This window comes from Macrosteles quadrilineatus, unplaced genomic scaffold, assembly GCF_028750875.1.
Source record: "Macrosteles quadrilineatus isolate MER2022 unplaced genomic scaffold, UCM_ALF_1.0 Scaffold_7__1_contigs__length_78375512, whole genome shotgun sequence".
NCBI lineage: Eukaryota > Metazoa > Arthropoda > Insecta > Hemiptera > Cicadellidae > Macrosteles > Macrosteles quadrilineatus.
The window spans coordinates 72,788,976-72,808,106 of record NW_026542600.1 but is presented as its reverse complement, the minus strand read 5'-3'; the positions used below and the strand labels follow the sequence as shown (position 1 = coordinate 72,808,106).

The 19,131-nt window shown below is 35.3% G+C and overlaps 1 protein-coding gene across 1 annotated transcript in view; it reads right to left on the bottom strand.

Moving 5' to 3' along the window:
- Nucleotides 1-19,131, bottom strand: part of LOC128997959 (rabankyrin-5-like) — an 80,149-nt gene that overhangs the window by 57,344 nt on the left and 3,674 nt on the right. The window contains exons 2-6 of the mRNA XM_054423818.1: nt 10,304-10,511; nt 7,923-8,032; nt 6,058-6,202; nt 3,214-3,337; nt 1,153-1,302 (exon numbers count right to left, since the gene is read on the bottom strand). Of these exons, the coding sequence (XP_054279793.1) occupies nt 1,153-1,302; nt 3,214-3,337; nt 6,058-6,202; nt 7,923-8,032; nt 10,304-10,511 (737 nt within the window). The remainder of the gene's footprint in view (nt 1-1,152; nt 1,303-3,213; nt 3,338-6,057; nt 6,203-7,922; nt 8,033-10,303; nt 10,512-19,131) is intronic.

Here is a 19,131-nt window from a genome sequence, read left to right as displayed (position 1 = left end):
GTTAAGGTGCCGGCGATCCAAATTTATCCGTACAATTCATTCATATATTACATTGGCTGGTTCTTTGCTTTTCCGTATATGTTAGCCTTTAAGAATAATGTGAACAGGCAAATTCAATGTTAAAAGAGGCTGTCTCTTGAAAAAAGGAAATAAAGTTTGCTCAGAATTTGTTTGCAGTGGAGGTCAACAATCATTAAATAAACATCAACATAGAAGGCTTTGAATGCAAGATGTTATCAAGAGCCAAACGTGTTACTACACAATTTATCATTCTTGAAGCAAAACCAATGTCTTTGTAAACTTCCCATTTTTCACAATCACTGGTCAAATCTAGCAGGAGGAGTGAAAATGTGCTCCAACTTCAAGGAAAGCAGCCAAAAAGCCTTCCAAGAGCTATGAAACTTCACTAACATATCAATTTATTCCAGTCAAGCAATCCTTGTATCCATCTACAAGCCAAGAAACTAAAAAAACCAGCGTCCTGTACGAGATCTGCCACTGTGCCGTAATAATTAGTTGTATGGCCATGCATTTTATCATGCTTTGTTTTTGTTAGTTTATTGACGTGTCTGTAAAGTGTTTTTCGAAGACCTAAAAACCTCATAGAAGTGAAGAATTTTATGTTTTTCTACTTGAAAATAACTACATAGTTATCAAAACTGGGCGCCATTAGACGACTCTAGGATTACTTGGGCAGTAAGGTGATAACACTGTTATCTATATTATAAACAGGTTCTTGGAATCTGATGCATAAAATTATGAACCCTCTTAAGGCAATTAACAGTTATTACTGTAAATAACATATGTATCCTATAGACCATTTGGATGAAAATCTTAATTTTCATGAAGAAAGGATTTTAGAGGTTAATTTTTCTGCTGGTATATATATTGCAAGCTAACAGTTAATGTGCATCCACCGTGGATATGTTGTTTTGGGCCATGAAATAGACATACAAAAATACTACAGGTTTTTGGGATTTTGGAGCAATACTAAAGAAGTCCCGACATTGAGCCAAGAGAACTTAATAGAGCAACTGGAAACTCGCTTCGTATGCAGATTTGCTGCAATGGGGGTGCTTCTCTTTACTTCTACTGAAAATAGTACCCCCTTTTCATGCTAGTTAATCAACATAAACAATCTGGTTTACTTACCTGGTTGCTATTTTCAACCAAGTATAAAAACACCACGTCCTCCCTCTTGAGCCGGACTGCGGAATGTAACGGGTATCTGGTCTTAGTCTTGAACATATGGTAGAGGAGTGGCGCAGACATGTGCTCAAAATCTTCACTTGTAAAATCATCCTGAAACCATCGAGAGAAGTCACTTTGGCAAGTCTAACATGTTTAGGTTTTCTTGAAGAAACTATGAGAATAATTAGGGAAGCAAATGTTAACTTATTACCCTTTTCCACTCAGTGGATTATTCAGTGATTTAATTATGGGTATATTTATCATGTTTTCCCTCACATCAGACCAAAACCCAAATAATTTTAAAAAGAATTTTTGGTGGTCACACACAGCCAAGATAATAACAAAACATTTTCAGATCAACAGTTTGAACCAAACACTAGTAAATCAAAGGGAGAGCTAAATAATTCTTTATGCAGATGATTCAAACTTAAAGATATCAGGGGAAAAATTTGAGGATATAGAATCTGTGGCAAACTCAGAACTTATTAATATCCAAAGGTTTTTAAATGAGCATAATTTATTTTTAAATATTTCTAAAAGTAATTATATTAACTTTTCTACCAAAAACAAAACAATTGCTTTCCCCAACATAAAAATGTATAATACATCTTTAGAACGTTGAACGTGCATTTCCCGTTGTGTATGAGAAGGGAAATCCTGTCTCGATCTCGTCTCAAAATGTTATGAGAAATAACAAATTTTGTCTCGTCTCTTTTTTTAAATAAAAATCCAATCTTGTCCATCCCTATTTGCTAAGTTATGAACCATGAACATCAATGCTTTGTTCTTATTCTGAGCTACAGCTGCTGAATTACTTAAGTTAAAAAAATTAAAAATTGTGATTGAAATCATTTGCCAGAGTTTTCAAAGAAGATTATTTTTCAGGCTGCTCTGAACATTATATGGTATCTCATTATTTTGTTTATAATGGCCCAACTCATGGGAAACACCCTGTATAATTTATGAAAAATTTTTTTATTACAGACCATCTATCTATATTATTAATACAATGCATGAAAATGTGTAAACAATAAGGCTTTTTTGTTTTAAAATTATTTAATCTCACATATTCAATACCAAAATGTTCGTGTAGAAGTGTAGATTTGCAAACTGACGCATTTTTGAAAAAGTCCTTTGGACTCTGCCCCAGTGGCTTTTAGAGTTCCCATGTTATTCTTTAAAGAATATATTTGTTTACATATGACATGGTTTAAATGAAATATTTACTATTTGAATTAAGGTTAGCGTAAATATTACAATGGAAAAAAGCAAAAAAGCCCAGACAATTTCATATACTAAAAAGAAAACTGAATTAACAATGTGCTGCATTTTATTGAAAGAGCAGATTTGCAAACTATGGAAACATACGAAAGTCATAGAACACCACCAAGAAGATAAAATATAAGTAATCTTTTTTTTAGAATTTATAATCGTTATTACAGACAACCTAATGCGGCTATGAGTGGAAAATTTGCCAAGTTTGATCAAAATATTTTCATAAACAAGCAAACTAAAACAATGCCATTGTTTCCGTTGGTAACGCAGATTTTTAGGGCTCGATTTTGCCGCTAGAAGCAGCACACTACTTGGCTAAAAATTGCCCAGGCTAAACTCCATAAGGTTGCCTCTCTCATTATAATACTTCATCTATGGTAGTAGTAACTAAATTTTACTAACTTTTCCTTAATGAGGACCCTTGGAATCGACCCCTCAAAAAAAAACTATGCCACTGCATCAGAATTTTGAATATTTTTTGAACAAGACATTAAGTTACATCATTAACATTATTTCTTATGGCCAGTCAAAGTTCAAATGTTGAATCAATAATGTACAGAAGATTTAAGACCCCAGAGATCAGATTTCAGAATTTTAGCAACAATGTTCAAAAACTAATTGTGATAGTAAAACTTGGTCTGTTCATGAAAATGCATGTAACCTATTTATCTTATATATTACAAAGGCCTATACTGAATGAAACCTAGGAAAGAAAATACAAAAGAAATATATAAAAGGAAAAATTACCCAGTAAGTAGAAATTAGTGTAGAACAATGGTCTTTGAGATTATCGGCACCAATTTCATCAGCTGTTGAGTAGTATTTGACACAGTTCTTGACACTTACTGAAGCAATCAGTTCTTTCTCACATCTGAAACATAATAACAGTTTGTCTATAAAAATTATTATAAATAATCTCTTTCAAATATTTGTGTTTCATGAGGTTAATTAATTAACCTATTTCATTAAAATTAAAGAAATGCTTGTAAGTTAGTAGGCTAGATGGGTAGCTAAATTATTTAAAGTTTTTTTTAAAGGTAATTCATGTATTGTTGTTAATGTTTGTTGTTGTTTATTTAAATGGTTAATTACAGCTTGTTTCTCTCAAATAGTGCGTTGTTCTTGAACCTCCATCCATGGTTCTCACTTTGTTTGTTTTTTTTTTGGTGGGCCGCTCCTCGGGCCTGCACATGGATTCACGCTTCCAAGTCGTTGGCCTGGGTGCAGGTACGAGGGCGCGGTTCAATTGTAAAAAACAATACACAACGTTTCGAGATCTGGAATCTGATCCCGTCCTCAGGTGAATAAAACTTAACTAACACATTACAACTAACTATACACAAACGCCCAACCTAAGTTGGAATACACTATAGAAGGTAGCAGTAAAAAAAAATGCACTTTAACAAAAATTTTAAAACAATCTGGCAAGAAATGTGCCTTTTATACAAGACAAACGTTTAAAATCAATACTTTCCGGCAATTTTACCATCTTGAAAATTACCCACTTCCGGGATTCCGATTTTCCTAGACTTTTACTATGTTTTTTAACATATCGATTGCATTTAATTAATGGTACAAGACCATTTGAAGCAATTTTTTTTATGGTTGTGCAATACATTTTACTATTTTGACACGTCTATATAGGGAATAAACTATTACCGTAGATCTCATGGTAAGACCTGGACCGGGACTGATTTACTTTTTTTTGTTTTAATGTCTCAAGACGCCAAATAAGTGTACATTATTCATTGAAATTCATATATGTATGTGTGTGTTTGTTAGCATGTTAACCCCCAAAGCATAACGTTTCTAAACTTTTTGCAACAGACTTGAAAAAATTCAAAAATATCCTGAGGGCTTACACGGTCGAAATTGAGTGTAAATGAACCACGGCGTGATAGTTTTAATGAATATTTTGAAATTAATAAGTTTTCAAACACTCGTATCAGTTATTATGAATACGTCTACTGTTAGTGCATTGAAACACTTTGGTAATTCGGTTATTCTCTGCCTTCTTCCTCACGAACGATGCACCAAATATTGACATTGCAGCTTTCGTTTATGTAATGCATGACGCTTTGTAGCGTTACTGTTTGCAGAACAGAGAATTTTTCTGCTGAAAATAAAGTTGTCAACTTTCTACCGAAATATTTCCTGCAAAAAAATGTATTGACTTTTTATGTGGAATTTTCTGCAGATATTTATACAGGTTAAGGTGGCCCTTATTTTACCTATGAAAATAAATATTTAAAAAATTATAACCAGTCTGGGCTATCTGCAGCCCTTGCCGTCTTTCTGCGACTATGTCGCACTGTCACCTGTAGTAGAAAAAACACTGACATACATGGGCAAAAAACTATTTAATAAACTGTCTCAAGAATTAAAGAACAAAATACAGTCCAAGCATTTCAAAAGTAGCCTTGCTAATTTTCTTTTAAGAAAAACTTATTACAGTATAGATGAGTTCTTAACTGATCAGGTTGTGTAAAAATACATTTGTTTTAACTAAATTTTTTAACTAATACATTTTGTTTATACCACTTTAATTTGTATAGTTTTAGTTTATTTTAGTCTATTATAACTCCTTAGTCTTAAGGTATTTGTATTTTGACAATGTCACCTGTTTTATAGCATTGTTATATTATGCAAACTTTATGTGACATTAAAGATTTATTTGTTTATTTAGTTCTGCTTTGGGGACACTAACTCAATCAAAAATAATCAATTTATATGAAATTTGAGACGTGTGAAGCTGACTTCAGATTACCCTTTGGAGTATATATGATGGAGGGTACAGCTACTTTGCACAACTACTGAATGCAAATTTACAGCTGCTTTGGTAGTTAGGCTACAAGAAAAGAAACCATGTTAGTAGCACAGATAGCTTTGTGTAATGCAAATACTTGATTACACAACTGTCTACAGTCCACAATACAGGAGTAATGAGAGTTGACAGCCTGGTTCTGGGCAGTGGTAACTCACTACCAGCTCACTCAGCTTCATTATGAGTAGAAAGGTGACAAACATTAATTCCTTAGAACTCAGCCTCCTCACTTTGAACTGGATGGCAGTTTTTACAAGGACGACTGAGATGATACTTTGAGGATGGACTTTTTAGTAGCCCTTTAAGTAGTCCCAAAGGGAAGCTAGAAATGATGTTCTTCCTCAAAAAGGAAACAAACAGGAAATTTACAGTCAAAAAGGATGCTGCGGGTACCACCTGATGCGGCAAATTCGATTACCTTATGGATGAATAGACATTTTAGCAGAACACAGTAGGCTATATTAGTGTTCATTGGGTGTTCTGTAGACACTGAAGAAAGATGGTAATTAAGTGAGAGCCTCTTAAAGAATTGAATATAAATGTGGTGAAGAGGACTGGTAAGCTTTTTATGCATTATTTGCACTTCCAGCCCTGCTAGACCCTATCATGTAGAAGCATCAAGGGAAACCAGGGCAACACAGTCATTGGGATTTCATGGGATCCAAGGAACAGAGGATTAATGGGAATTGAGATCTTTCGAACAATGCAGGAATAACTGAGCTGCAAGATTCAATCCTTGTCTCTTACTTGATGAAATGAGAACTTACCGGTTGACTAGATCACCCAGGTGAAATTGGCTGGCATTTTTCATAAGGGATAAGGTAAAATCATCTGGTTGTGGGAAGTCCACTTGGTCTGAGTAGATCCATCTGACTAGGGCTTGGGCCACTCCTTTATCTATTTGAGACCAATCTGAAAAAGAAGAGTTTACTCTTGAACCCCTGGTCAAACGGACAAAATTAACTAGTTTTATTTTATAGTCTGATTTACAACTCTTTATTTACTCAAAGAGATTTGGGTAAAATAAAATAACTCTTCCAACATTTGTCAGTATATTTACATTTATACCAATAATTTACAGATGGTCAGTATGTACAAAGGATATTTTATACATGGTAATCCATTTCATTGGATACAATGCGAGACAAATTGATAAGGGCAAACATTTTTATTTATTTATTTATTTATTTATTAATTTATTTATTTACAGAATGCCATTACATCATAAAATGACAGGACATTTATCAATGCATTATAATACTTAAATCTAAATAGCAAAAAATCCAAATAAAATAATTTTAATACCTAACCCTCCCAATTGCGACGACTTTTAGGTAATACATGGGAAAATGTTTTTAAAGATCATTGGGAGAGGGGGTCCCGGCGAACGCTCTTATCGCCGCCACTGAGGTCATAAAATGTCAAAACGCTAAAAGCCTGGAAGATGATTTTGCATGGACTTCTTCGGGGTACTTTAGCTATGATTCTAAGTGCCTTCTTTTGAAGCCTTAAAATCTTACCATGGCAAGAATTTCCCCAGACAAGTATTCCGTATGACATTAAAGATGAAAAATATGAATGATAAAATGTTAATTGAGTTTTAGTATCTGATCTGTAACTTGATAAATTGTTTTGAGAGTAAAATATTGCTGAAGAAAGTTTTTTCCGTAGTTTGTCAATGTGAGGAAGCCAGTCAAGATTTTCGGTGGTATGAATACCCAAAAAATTTACTGTCTCCTCAGACATTAACTGATGATTTGTAAAAGTGGTCTGTTTTAAACTATTTCAATGATCTGATCGAAAATTAACTACTTGAGTCTTGTCCATGTTCAAGGAGAGCCCATTTACTCTAAACCAGTCACTTAAAGCGGCCAATTCTGTATCTACTTTGTGCTGCAGGGATTCAACATTGGGTCCCTTACATAACAGCATTGTGTCATCAGCAAATTGAAATACATCCATTCAAATCTAGTATGTACTAGGAATCAGTTATTGCATCATTTTGTTGTTAAACCTTGAATGTGATAAACTCAGCAAAATTTCTCAAAGGAAATAATCACCCCTTAAATTATTACCCTTTTTTCAAGTATAATTCATAGCAAAAATTAACTTTAAATAATTCAGAAACTTTGCTCCTGTTGTGTCCCTACCCCGCATTACAGTGGATTCCACAGCCAATGTTCCATCACACAAACTTTGACACAAGTTAGATGCATGAAAAAGCCAAGGTTCGTTTAACATTTGAAATATTTTTCTTTTTTTAAAGGGTAGCACACTTAGCTCTGCTCTTGAACGTATGACAAGTAAATCAGAGGCTGTCCGAGTAATTTTGTTTACACAGTTGATAGCACAAACACATTTATGGTGCAGCTGGTCTGTTAGGACTTAGGACTTTTTCCCCCAAACATGCTCATCGTTTTTTTTTTTTATTTTTTATTATTAAATTTCATTTTTGTTACAGTTATGGTGCTAACGAACATATATATATATATATAATAAATTTGAACGGATGTGTTTTTGGCCTCTGGGGACATCAAAGCGAAAAAGTAAAACGGTTCCGGGTTCAGATCTTACCATGAGACCTAAGGGAATAGCTTATTCCCTGTATGGGAAATTCGCTAAAAGCACAAACCTAAAGATGCGACATCCATGATAGAAGAACCAGCCCAGTCCACACTGCGAGATGCGAATACCAGCTTATGTCCTGGGATCTCCTTATCCTTGAGTATTATCTTAATGTCACTGAAAATAAAAATCACAATTTATTGACTGCATGATTTACAATTTAAGGTTTATAACCTTAGGGTTTTATTGCTCTATGTTTCATTATATACAGTTAAAAATAATTCTGTTTATTTGTGTAAGCATTTATTTGGGGAAATATTGTGTTTATTGTTTTCCCATTACAATTTTCCTAGTTCTTATTGAGCCTAGTTCTGAGCATTACGCAATCCAGTTTTAGTTCTTTTACATGTCTAATTACTTGTCAATTTTATAACATATTAGATCCACATCACACAAAGTTTTTAGGACTGTACTAAATAGTTAATACCCAGATCGCAAAATGTTTGTATTAAAAGAGCTTTGAAATTATGTATAATATCCGCCTATTACAGGGTTAGCCAAAAGTATGGATCACTATAAAGTATGGCTCTTATCTTTTTAATGGGTAACACTAGGAAAACTAAAATCTGCACAACTTTATGTGGCTAAAGTACACTTTTGTGTTGTTGTGCCAATTTTGCCCAAGAACCCCTAATATTAGGACAAGATTTTTTTTTATGGAAACCCCCAATTGACACATCATTTTAAAGGCCTTTACAAAAGAATAATATCAGCAAAAGCGTTTGGTCTCTATCATCTCAATTCCAGTACAAAGCGATAATTTAAAAATGCACCAAAAATACATTTACTTGAATCTTCTCTGGCTGAAGAACATTCTAAATAGGTATGTGGGAACCCAATCTTAATTTTTCAATGGGTTACACAAAAAACCCATTGATGGGGGAACTCATCTCACCTTTACATGGTATAAAAGTGCACCTTTTGATCGGGAATTTTGTACAAAACCAAAAAGGGGTAATTTGGGGCAGTTCAAAAATTTTAAATGGAAGCCCCATCGAGTGGTACCATATTTTAAAGGTCTTTATTAAAAAAGGGCAACAGCAAAAACTAGAGGTTACCATCCTAACCCAGAATGGCAGTAATTTTAAATGTTTATCAGCTTGAGAGAACTCACATAAATGTACCATGCCTGAATATTCAATTCATTTTCAAATTAATTATAAGGTACTATGTCATTCTGGGTTGAGATAGGACCTAGTTTTCGCTGATATTCTTCTTTTATAACGATCTTTAAAATGAAGTGTCACTTGATGAAGCTTTGTTAAAAATCTAAAGCTGCCCCCGAAATATTCCATTTTGGGGTCACAGACAAAATGTTCATATCAACCAAAAAGTTTACTTTCATGTCATATAAAGTTGTGCCAAGTCTAGTTTTCCTGGTGTAATTATTTGAAAAGTTAAAAGGGTGTATCAGCAGTTTTGCATAACCTGTAAATATATCAATCTGAACTGAGAATGTTTTGTCTTCTGGGGACATTAAAACAAAAAACAAATTCTGCCTGGGGTCGACATCTTCCCTGATACAGTAGACCCCCTCTTAACCGACCCTAATGGGACCGGACCTAGGTCGGATAACTCGAAAGGTCAAAAGATTAAAACAGGCAATCCCTAATATCATAACATAATTAAGTGTTATTAATTTGGAATTATATAGTTATCATTTTGAAGTCATACTTGTATTATGTATAAAATAAACTACTCTACTAACCTAAATTCAGTGAATAGATTATAGTACTAGACAAGAGTCATTAATAATTCCTATTTTAATAACTTTATTACTGTAATGTATTCATTGATGCTTTCTAAATCCATCGTAATACAGTACAGAACCTTTTGTTGAAATTAAAGATACAAGCAACAATTTTGTTAGAAGACAGGAAGTTTATCTATTGCCTCTCACTGGAGGCTCGAGGCACAAAAACTATCTTGAACTTGGAGTTGTTAACCCCCCTTCCCTGCCCTCCCTACAAGTTGCGTTGTTTGTTTACTCTAGCGATGTGATAATCAGTTCTCAAAATTGTAATGCACTTTACGATTTTATAAATTTGCCGCACAGATAACAAATCAGATCAGGATGTGCTCGCGCTACGAACGATGATGAAAAACTGACAATATGCTATATTTTTTGTGATCAATACAAAATAATTTATTCTTAGTCACATTCTGTGGAGATAAGCGTATGGTTCAGTTCTCATCACCCAGCGTGGGAGAGGAAATGCCGAGATTTCTAGAATGCGGCGGTTAAGCCGAACTGCTCTCAAAGCAAGGTCGGTTAAAACAAAATGTAATATTTTACGATGGAAGGCGGATAATCCGATTATTGGTTAACATGAGGTTGGTTAAAAGGGGGTCTTCTGTAATGGAAATTCCCTGAAATTAGCTACGCACCTGTACAAAGCAGAGTCATAGAGACTGGAGACAGTCTTGTAGAGACGGGAAGGGAAGCTGTTCTCTACAGATTTGTCAGAGGAAGAACACAATGCTAGTTTGGCCTCTAGGTTGCCACAATGTTGTTGAAGCTTCTTGTATTCTTCCCTCAACAATACCAGGTGTTGTTGTAGCTTGGCCTCTCCCCCTTCAAGGCCAGGGGAAATACCTAGACAAAACAAACATTTAAAAATTTAGCATACAAGTTTTTATAAACTGCAGTACTGCAATAAAATCCTGAGTATTTGACGTAAGCCAGCCGTGGAAAAGTGATAAAGTTTTATTTACGTCTATTGTAAAACTGGCTGTATGTGAGAGGTCGTGGTCGAGCTAGTATGCTATTGTCCCAAGACATGAGGGGTAAGCAAAGAGGTCTGCAGGTATGAGAGATTGAAAAACTATGTAGTAAGCGTATGTACCCATAATGTTGTATATAACAGAACACACAATTTCATGTTACTCAATTGCCTGCAGGGAGGGTCAAATAGCACTGAAGACACAATAATTATTAAAGAGAGGATTATTAAAACTCTGCTGCATATTTTTGATATAAAGATTGCTTCAAGGTAGACTTACTCATGATAGTTAGAATTACCAAATGATCAATTATTTCTGTTGCTTTTGGGCCTTATTGCCTTTGTAATTCACTGACGCTGTACCTTGTGATTAAGTTTGTGTTTGGTCGACCAATAATAACATACATTGTTTTTTATATGTATAATTAGGTAAATTAAGTTATTGTGTTTTGCTAAACCTATGCTTAAATTAAACTAAAGAATATCATCAATAACTAAATTGTATGTCGTTGATTTTTGTTTTCTTAAATCTGTTATATGTGTAACTATATTTAATTATCAAATGGTAATGCAAAATACTCTTATTTTATCTTAACACAGCTTTCAGTTCACATTTAGTTTCTTTAATTAAGTTTCTTTAATATTTCAAAATACTGTATTGATAAGGCACAGCAATATTTCTAAAGTTTATAACAGCTGACTTAGTTTTGCTAATGATTTATTGTGAGTGAAGAAACTGAAGATGGAAGGATTTGTGATTTAATATAAAGAAGAGTGAAAAAAAATGTTCATTTAAATTTAATAATTAGTATTTTTGCACCTTCAAAATTGAAATTTAAAATGTCAATAATAAATTGAAAGATATTTAATTAAGGGAGATGAAAGTAAATCATGTATGTCAAAGTTTTATTCAAAGATTTTGTCAGTTTTTCTCATATAATCAGCCTACACAAGATTTAAAATTAATCAAAACGAAAATGGTGGTATCCACTACTTACCAGATTTAAAAGTCAAAACTTTAACGTTTCTATTAAGGCCATAAAAGTTTAATTTAGTTTCTTAATACCTTAATACCTCCAATCGGATGTGTAACTATTATATGCAACAGATGTAAAGATTAAAATGTTTCTATTTTGTGGCCTCTTCCCGTTGCAAAGCACGGGTACAACAGCTAGTTACACATAATTTTATTTCATAATTATATATTACTTCAGAATAAAGTAGGCCAGGTACCCTACTAAATATATATTACATTTATTAAAATTATTATTAAATTTTTCTTCAATATTATGGATTACAGTACTTTTGAATATAAGTTCTGATTTATCCTGATATGTGAGTGAAATGTAACTTATTGATTTTAGTAAGAAAAACTTATTATTGGTGAGAATAGTAATCCAATCAGGCGTTTAACTATACTTAAACATATATTTAGCAGCTTCACATTTAGGCCTACTGAAAATAACAGTTACTATCATTTTAAATGTGTATGTTTCATTTGAAACAGATAAAAGTGTTCAGCGTAGAGTTATTGCAATATGTATTTAAGTACACATCAGGCAATATGATTCTACCACTTCATGAAATCATAATTATTAAACTATTTGTATTAGTAATAGCAATGAGTCACTTAATTGTATCACATTACATCATCAAAAGGCTTGCAGAACCTTCAAGTTATGGTACAATGCAGGCTACTGTATGTCATCATTCACAGAGGCCTAAGTTAAATGACTATATCCAGAACAGTAATCGGTCTAAAGGCTTAACGTCATGCTAGGGCGACTCATGTCAAATTATTCCGCTTAAAAGATCACAACACTAGAACTGCTAGCGCTCACCTCTCTGCCACCTTGATCTTCCTCCACACACCTGCCTATTCAATTCAATTCATTTATTTCCACGGTAACAACATTTTACAAAAAGGTAGAGCAAGTAGGCCTAAGCTATATCAAACTAAAATAATCAACAACAAATAAAGGCTATGACTGAATAAATAACAATAACAATAGCAATAACAAGAAAAACAGTTCAACAATGAAGATAAAAACCATATTAAGTTTTGTGAAACAATAACAACACCTAAATACACAGTTTGGAATTCCCTAAGCAAGATTTAACATGACAAAAAAAACCAAATGCTAAGTAAAGAAGATGATTGAAGGTTAGAACACGGTACCGTTGACATAATGTGGGCAATAACTATAAGTTATTTACAGAGAAGAGGCGACACAGATTGGAGCGGAAAGCAGCCACACTGGAATAGTGAAAATCCAACACTGCGCTAACCTCGTTGCCGACCCGCAAAAGGCGAGGGATAGTGCTTTGCTGCAAATATACAGTATTGTAGTATATCCTCAAACCTATCATTGGATCTCGTACGGATAGGAACGTGGAATGGTATTTCCCCCAACAGCTGAGGACAGTCAACGGTTCCATTTGCAATCCTCATGAGAAGCTAAGCGTCCGAGATTTTCCTCCGATCTTCCAAGCTGCATAGATTGAACTGAGATCTGATGAGATTCATGGGAGCATCAAGGTAGCGATGTCCCATTCTACAGCCAAGAATACTTATGAAACGGACTTGAACTCTCTCCAGCGAATATAAGAGTCCAGTCTGATAGGGAGCCCAGACAGGTGAATTGAATTTGAGTATGGAACGAACCAGAGCACGAAAGAGCAACACCAAAGCATTAATGAAGAGTCCTCAAGTGAAGCGGAAGAGAAAACCTAGAGTGGAACTTGCATCAGGGTTTCAAATTCAAAATCGAGGCCATCAAGTACTAAGCTCTCAAATACCTTTAGCTACCACAACTAGGATAACGACTGGCCGGTAATTTTCTAATTTTGCACAGTTGTAAGATTTGAATATAGGCAAAATAAAGCCAGATTTTAAGCATTGAAGAAATATGTCATTAAAGAAGAAAATCTTGAATAAGATGACAATATGAGGAGAAATAACAGTCTTGCAAAACTTCAGTATTGATGGGGGAATACTGTCCGGACCAGCCCCTTTGTTAGGATCCAGCTTAGAGAGTTTATCTTCAATTGCTTCGGCAGAGTTGCGCCATGATGATATTGTTTTGAAAATGGTGAAGTCGAGGTTTGGAGGATCTTCATCTGACTCAGTAAAAATTAACGAAAAGTAGTCATCAAAGGTGTGTGAGATTTTGAATGGCTCCACAACAACAGAATCATTTACAAAGATTGAATTAAGACTAAGACTTGACCTGTGCTGATTGACAAGATTCCAGAAACATTTAGGGTTGTTTCTAATGGAAGTATCCATTCGATCAAGATGCCTTTGACGACACTGGGCGACCATACTGGAACATTGGGCACAACATTCCTTAGGTGAAATGGACTGGATGTAATCTTGTACATTTTATGGGCTTTTTTTCTTTAAAATAATTAGGCGCTTCAAGTCAGCCAAGAACCATTGAGGAAACGGAGATCTACCAAGCTTCATCAAGGGACTGTAGGTACGGCATTAGTTAGACCAGAACAAAAAGCTTAAAAATCCGCTTCAGCAGACTCTACATGGTCGTAGGGTATGAGAGCTTAGAAAGCCAATCGTATACCAATGGTTGCAGCGTTTAGTGTCAGGGACGAACTGGGTACCAGTAGATGATGTCTGATCTTGTATAGAAAAACCCAATGTGTTAACTATAGACCAATTACATTGGCTAGCGTCCTTGTTAAGTTAATAGAGAAGTGTGTTAGAATTCAGTTTTGAAAACTATTTAATACATTCTAATATTCTCTTTGATAAAAAATTCGACTTCTGCAAAGACAAAAATTTGAATGGCAATCTTTACTCTCTAACTAACAGTACACATGAGTCAATTAATAAAAACAAAAAACCTCTTTTAGTATTCATTGACTTGGCCAAGGCATTTGATACTGTTGACAGATCGCTGCTTCTGGACAAGCTAAGGTGTATAGGGGTTACTGGAACTGCTTATAATTGGTTTAAAAATTACCTTTCTAATCGTTCCCAAATTGTCTCGATTTTAGGAAAGAATAGTGCACAACAAACCATGGACTATGGAGTAATTCGAGGATCAAATTTGGGACCTCTTTTATTCCTTATATACATTAATAACCTTGGCAAAATTAATCTGGAAGCTGGTCAGATCTTCCTGTACGCCGACGACACCGCTCTTCTGTTCGAGCCCTCGGCGATAGCTGGGAGGAGGTGTATCAAGGTGCGGAGCGCGGCCTACTCACTGTCAGGCGATGGTTTGATCAAAATAAACTCACCGTCAATTTATCTAAAACTATGTATAGGCCTATGCCAATCTCCCATTTAGAAATTTTATTATATTTTTTCTAAATACATTTTACAAAAAAAAAAACACTTTAACTAATTCTATTTATAGGGAATATAGGTATGTGATATTTTTTCAGGAGTTTTTTTAGTGTAAATCTACTCAGGCAAATGGAAATTTGCTTAGTCTGCAGGTTTGCTGTGGCGGGGGTATTTTTTTTTACCCTGATGATAGTGGCACTTCACGCACGTAGTAGAATGGTGACGTGGCGAGTCAAGAGGATGGATTACAGTACTTTTGAATATAAGTTCTGATTTATCCTGATATGTGAGTGAAATGTAACTTATTGATTTTAGTAAGAAAAACTTATTATTGGTGAGATAGTAAATTTCAGCAATGTGATCACTCAAAACACAACTGCTTAGGCTTACGTATTCTTAGTAAAATTCCATTTCTTCGATAAGATTGCTTGGCTAAACTACACACACATGACTAGTTATTACTGAGGGTTATCCCATACCCTTCCAGACCCCCCATACGGAAAATAAGATGGACAAGTACAATCACATGCATACAATTTATTGGTCTTTTCTCCAGGTTGGATAATTTCTACTCCCCGGCCTATTCTGCTAACTAAACCTATTGATTTAAACCTAGTGGTAACTAATCACAAAGGCAATATACCGTTTAATAAAAATTACACCCAAAAACCTTAAAAAGGTAATGTAGGCCTAATTTGTAGGTATCCAAGTAACTTAGGCTAATTTAATCTTCTCGGTAAATATGCATTTTAGGGTTTGCACGCGATTTTTGAAAATTTTTTTTTCATTCTACTCGAAATTTAACGCTGATTCCGAAAATGACGTTCTTTTTCCGCGGAAAACGACCATAACGCGGAAAAACGACCAAAACGACCAAAAACTCTTTTTTTACCAAAACACGTCATGTGAGTACTCAAATTAACCGTAATATTAAGCAGATCACGACTATGCAAGAATTTTTTGGATCCGAGGTCAAATAAGCGAGATTTTCACGTAAATATGCGATGCTATTTTGGATTTTTGCTCTAACTTTTGTCTGTGTTAAAATACCAGCTGATCAGGATCAGCTGGTCATTATTTTATTATAATTGTTTATGTTTTAATTTAACAGGTAAAAGGGATGATACTATGCATAACCTAACTTAACCTAACCTACCCAACCTAACCAAACCTAACCTAACCAACCTAACCAACCTAACCTAACCTAACCAACCTAACCTAACCTAACCAACCTAACCTAACCAAACTAACCTAACCTAACTTAACCTAATCAACCTAACCTAACCAACCTAACCTAACCTAATCAATCTAACCTAGCTAGGTAACCTAACCTAATCAATCTAACCTAACCTAACCTAACCAACCTAACCTAACCTAACCAACCTAACCTAACCAACCTAACCTAACCTAACTTAACCTAATCAACCTAACCTAACCAACCTAACCTAACCTAACCAATCTAACCTAGGTAACCTAACCTAATCAATCTAACCTAACCTAACCTAACCAACCTAACCTAACCAACCTAACCTAACCTAACCAACCTAACCTAACCAACCTAACCTAACCTAACCAAGTCGGTTAGTTCTCGTCGCAATAATTTAATATTTAAAGGGTTACGTTGGAGTAAAAACACTAAAGACTTTAGGGAAGTCGTAGATAAGTTCTGTAGGGAGGTTATGGGGGCGGAGGGAAATCTGTGGATTAATAGGGCGCATCTCCTTGGCAAAAAAGGTTCTGCAATTATCGCACACTTCCCGTCGGACGTGGTGCACAGGGACTACCCCGCTGAAGTACGTCTTAAACGTGCGCGGCTAATGGATGTGAGAAAGGAAGTGGAACGAGTGGCAGGGAAAATCAAGATGCCGCTGGTGTTTGACCATCTGGAAGTACAGGGGTGCCGCTTCACGTGGGATGAGGGTCGGCTTCGGGCTGGTCAGGAGGATGGTGCGGATAAACTCCAAAGTTTGTTCGACCGGGACTTTAGAAACTTTCTGGCAAACCTAGGGAAACGTAAACGCGAGAGAAGAGGGTCCACGAGGGCAAGTGAAAGTGACAGTGACAGAGGTGTGATGGCGGCAGAATTGGTGGCGACATCTAAGTCGAGTACATTGACAGAAGATGCGACGGTGGTAGAGATGACGTCAGCAACAGAGGCGGCGGCGACGTCAAAGGCACCAACAGCAGCAGAGGTGGTGGCACGAGGGTCGGCGGGGAGAGCCAAGGCAAAGGTGTGAGGGGACGACTCCAACCTCCGAAGACATGGACGAGCAAATAATGAGGACAGTTCAGGTTTTTTAGTTAAAATGATATCTTTTAATGTTTGTGGGTTAAAAGCTATTAGCAATCATTGTGATTTTTTTGATTTTATTAACAGGTATGATGTAATTATTTTGTTGGAAACTTTTATTTCAGAGGAGGATAAAGAATGGATTGGGTCTAAGTTTAAGAGTTTTAATATTTATTCTGAGTTTGCTGTTAGATTTCAAAACTATGGTAGATATATCGGTGGACTGGTTGTGTTGTTAAACTCGGTGTCACGGTTTATAAATAATTTACATTTTAAAGTAGTAAATGGTATAATTGTGGTAGAAGCTAAGTTACTAGAAAATGATCAAAGTATGCTTCTGATTCCTGTTTATTTAAATTTTAATAATTGGGATTATGATTTCCATAGATTAATTGAAACTGTAAACCATCTTCATAGTGAAAATATTATTATTATAGGGGATTTAAATGCGCGCATTGGGCAGGAAACAAAGGATATGCTTGATGGTGCTATTAACTGGTCTAATGATAGGTTATCAGAACAAAGAAAATCCAAAGATATTAAGGTAAATAGTAGAGGCAGGAAATTAATCGAGTTCAGTGAAAACAATGGATTTACAGTTTTAAATGGGCGATCTTGCAGTGATTTAGAGGGAGAGTACACTTTCATCGGTTCCAGGGGATGTTCAGTCATAGATTTAGCTTTGGTTTCAGCTGGTTGTCTGCACTTGGTCCACGACTTTAAAGTGGTGGCATACCCAGGTTCAGATCACCTGCCAATAGAAGTCAGCCTTTGTGTTGGTGGTCCTGGTGCGGTGGCTGAGGGGGGGGGGGAGTCTGGCCCCTTTGTTGCCGAAACTAAATTGGAAGCTACAAGATTGCGACGATTTCCGCAAAAAGCTGAGCGCTTATGCCTCTCAAATTGAATTCACTGATAATAACCAGGATAATGTGGACCTGATTATTGCAACAATTAAAAGCGCAGCGAAAGGGAATTGCATTGTTCCAAAAGATAAGGTTTTACATAGCAAACAGCCGTGGTTTGATTTTGATTGTTTAGTAGTACGTAAGACCTTGTTTCGCCAACTTAACTTGTTCCGTAAGACTAACTCTGAATTGGTTAAGTTAAAATATCTGGAGAGCCAAAGACATTTCAAAAAGATGTGTAGGAATAAGAAAAAACTATATTTTGATCAATTAATCGACGGCGTTAGAAATGTGAAGGACTCAAAATCGTTCTGGAAAGCCATGAATGTTTTAAAGATAAAGGATCGAGATAAGGGCGTGGGAAACATTGCACCAGATAAGTGGGTCAACCACTTTCAGAATTTCCTTAACCCGCCGCTGTCGTCTGCTTGCGTCAGTTATGCGCTCCCTCTAGTTGAGGACAATGACCTTGATTGCAATTTTACACTGCTGGAATTAAAAGCCGTGCTCTCAGGAGTAGGATGTAATAAGGCTCCAGGTGTAGACAGGGTGCCGTATGAGTTTTTTAAAAATTCTCCTGATGTTTTTATGTTGAAGTTATTAGATGTTTACAATAAAATGTTTTTCGAATGCAATTTAGCTCACAGTTTTAAAAAATCCATAATCTTTCCATTACATAAAAAGGGGGATATTAATCAGGTTGAAAATTACAGGGGTTTGTCATTCATCGATTGCATTTGTAAAATATTTGTAAGTTTAATGAACAATAGATTGACTGAGTGGGTTGAAAAACGTAAACTTTTAACAGAATTTCAAGCAGGTTTCAGACAAGGTTATTCAACAGTGGATAATATCTTTAATCTTTATTCTATTTTAAGTTTGCAGCTTAATGTTAAGAGGGGAAAGGTGTTTGCATTTTTTGTGGATTTTTCGTCGGCTTTCGACACAATAGATAGGAATGCTTTGATATTTAAACTATCGTGCCT